The following is a 3,016-nucleotide window of genomic DNA, read 5'->3' as shown; positions in this document are numbered from 1 at the left end:
ACATACACACACATACACACACACACACACACACACACGTACACGCAAGCGAACTCAAATTTAAGCTACGAAAACACAGATTACCAGTTGAAAAAGATCACACTTGTCCTCAGAAACAACACTTTACTTTTGAACAGATCAACAAGTCTTCCTCTTTGGTCTTTTTCCCTGAGCATCTCCTCTTCACTTTCATCCTGTTCTTTTGACACAGCAGGGGAAAGGGGCGACACTACCTTGACCAAAGAAACGCTCTCTTTCCCGCCGTTTATCCTCGTTTCCTTTTCTTCGAGTCTCTCTCTTCCCGAAGGCATGACTGCTTCTATGACGTCATCCGGTACACTTGTCCTGTTGACAGCTGCCGCCTTTGCTACCGTCTCTCTCGCCGGGCCATAGAGGCCCCTCTGTATTTGCCATCTTGGAGACTCCGGGATGAACCTGGGAGGAATCAAACCAATGGAAAATTAAAAAAATGTTGGGCCCCCTTCCGTTCACTTTTTTCGGTTTCTCTCTTTATACAAAAGCAAACATAAAATCTAATTGACCTTCTATTTGATTTCAGCCATGGGTATACGCGGGTTATGAAGATTAATCGTTGTTACCATCATCATCAGCTTCATTTTTGTTTAAAGTGCAGGTGTTTTCTACACCCCTATTCACATCATCTTTGATCATTTAGAAGACAGGCCTTGACCCTACCTGTCAGGACCAACTCGAACTATGAGGTATACAACGTCTCTGCAGAAAGGCCGAGATACTCATAAAAATTCTCCGCATACGCATACGGGATTCGAACTCGGTTTTTAAAGTTGTGTGACAGCAAAGTACTTTGCTCCTTATTTCCTATCAAACATAATATGATGTTGTCCTTATTTCTCTTCCTCTTTTATGTTTGTTATTCTATTGCATCACCTCTAATCTTTAACACTTCAGAGGGGCATACCAAAAGGTTTTTTTTTTACCTGACCATGAAGAGACCATGAAGAAATAAAGGTAGAAAGCTGAAATTTGGTACTAAGCTTAGTCTTTCCTTATGTAGTCGCCTTACAGAGTTATACACGTTTGCCATCTGTGCATGACCTTGAAAAAGACCTTGGGAATAGATGACCTTCTCTATGTCAGAAAACCAGCCCTCTACCGCTTGTTCGACCTTATCATCACCTATTTTACTCAAAAATGTTATCACAGCATAGGATGGGCAATCAGTTCCATATACGGCATGCATCGCCGTAAAAATAATCTGTAGTTGCTTGCCTTGCAAGAACAAATGCTTCATTACTGCACTACGCTCAATTTCCTCCATTTTTATGTTGAAACTGGAAAACAACATACCCCCATTCACTTACAGTGCACTGGTGGTAAAAGCAGTAATCTGAAATTCCCCAAAATTTACAAGCATTCTAGGAAGATGATTGTTGGCTTTCACCCCAAATTTCAGCTTTCTACCTTTATTCCTTCATGGTCAGGTAAAACAACTTTTGGTATGCCCCTCGTATATGACCCTAATGTGTTGCAAGTGCCGTAAAACTCTTACTAAAACAAACGCACAGAAACGCTAGACTACAGAGGTCATTTCATCAACTTCATCATGCACAAAATGAGCACACACCACAAACTAAATCATTCTTTCTTTCCTACATCTCTGTCCTGGGCTTTCCCCATGTATGTTCATGTTTTCCCAGGTAGACTAAATACGGGGGCTCTCGTGGCCTACAGGTTAAAGCGTTCACCTCTCATTCAGTAGGTCCGGGTTTCGAATCCGCATAGGGACGGAATATTTTCTTGTCTAATATTATTGTCTCCTTTCAAATCCTTTCCTGCCCTCTAACAATGTTCTGTCGTCTGCTTTCGTCTCCACTTCCTGTCGCCACCCCCTCACCTCCTTAGCCCCCTCTTCTGGGCTCTTGACTCTTTCTTCAGCCTTTCTACTGCAGCTATTCCTTGGCTCCTTCTTACTGCTGTCTTTCAGCCACACTCCTGATCTTATGGTAGGAAAGATCTACACCTAGCCTTCTCGGAAAAGGGCGAAAAATCTCGGAGGTTAAGTGTGCGAGTTGCGCACGTTATCGGTCGCCACTTGGGCAAAATTCAAAAGTTCCTACCAACTGAAAATGTTCGGTGTGTCCCGCGCGCTCATAGGACCTCTGCAGTTGCGAGCGCCGTAAAACACTTACGAATAACAAAAACACAAAAAAAAACCCCAAAATGCAGTTGACCCTGCTCTAACAGTCACCTGTCCAAGACAATCATCTGAGCAAACAACTACTTACACCCCCCCCCCCCAATCTTGCTGTCATTTAGATTGTCTAGTTCAGCCAAAGACAATGTATCATTATACATCTGAGCACAGGTGTTAGTGCCTCCAACTACCCCTTGTTACATTACTATTTGTAATACTTTTCACCTAACCCTTTGCTATTAGAGATAAACGTTGATTAAAAGATCACAAACGTCACCTCCTCCCCCTCTCGAAAAAAGTGCATGTAAAATTAACATAACAACATAACAATTACAAAAATACCTTACTGATACAGTAAATTTGTGAAACTCAAGGTAGCAGATGATAAAGAACACATACCACCAGGTGAGGTAGAACAGGGCCAAAGGTATGGTTATGATCAGCTCCAGGTGAACCCAGTGGTGCGCAAGGTAAGCCAGGCCTGCAAGAGCGACCACACCAGAGGAGAAAAACAGCTGAATCAGCATGGCCGTGTACGTGCGCTTGGACGGTCCAACCAGCTCGATGCCTAAAAACAATAATAAATTTTGATAATGTCACTGGAATTAAAGCAAAACATTTTAACGAGAAACGCTAATGATTTATTAATGAATTATTAGCTTTTTTTTTGTTACAGATATATAAAGCAAAACATTCATGCCCGGGATCGAATTTTTGCTTAACCAGCGACTGGCGGCAGACAAGAATAGCCAAGACATTCCGGTAAAATGGCTGCGCGGGTTGCCCGCCATCAACCACTGGTAAAACGTGTTGACTTCGGACAGTTTCGAAATAAACAAT

General features: G+C 42.5%; 1 protein-coding gene across 1 annotated transcript in view; it reads right to left on the bottom strand.

The window, feature by feature from the left end:
* LOC101855405 (organic cation transporter protein) overlaps window positions 1-3,016 on the bottom strand; it is a gene marked incomplete at its 5' end in the record, with an annotated part of 21,884 nt that overhangs the window by 11,824 nt on the left and 7,044 nt on the right. Inside the window, 2 exon segments of the mRNA XM_005092382.3 lie at window positions 85-435; window positions 2,576-2,744. Coding sequence (XP_005092439.2) covers window positions 85-435; window positions 2,576-2,744 — 520 coding nt within the window.

Source organism: Aplysia californica, unplaced genomic scaffold (genome assembly GCF_000002075.1).
Source record: "Aplysia californica isolate F4 #8 unplaced genomic scaffold, AplCal3.0 scaffold00045, whole genome shotgun sequence".
Lineage (NCBI taxonomy): Eukaryota > Metazoa > Mollusca > Gastropoda > Aplysiida > Aplysiidae > Aplysia > Aplysia californica.
Note: the sequence above shows the minus strand (reverse complement) of the source record. Positions and strands in the feature narration are given on the sequence as shown.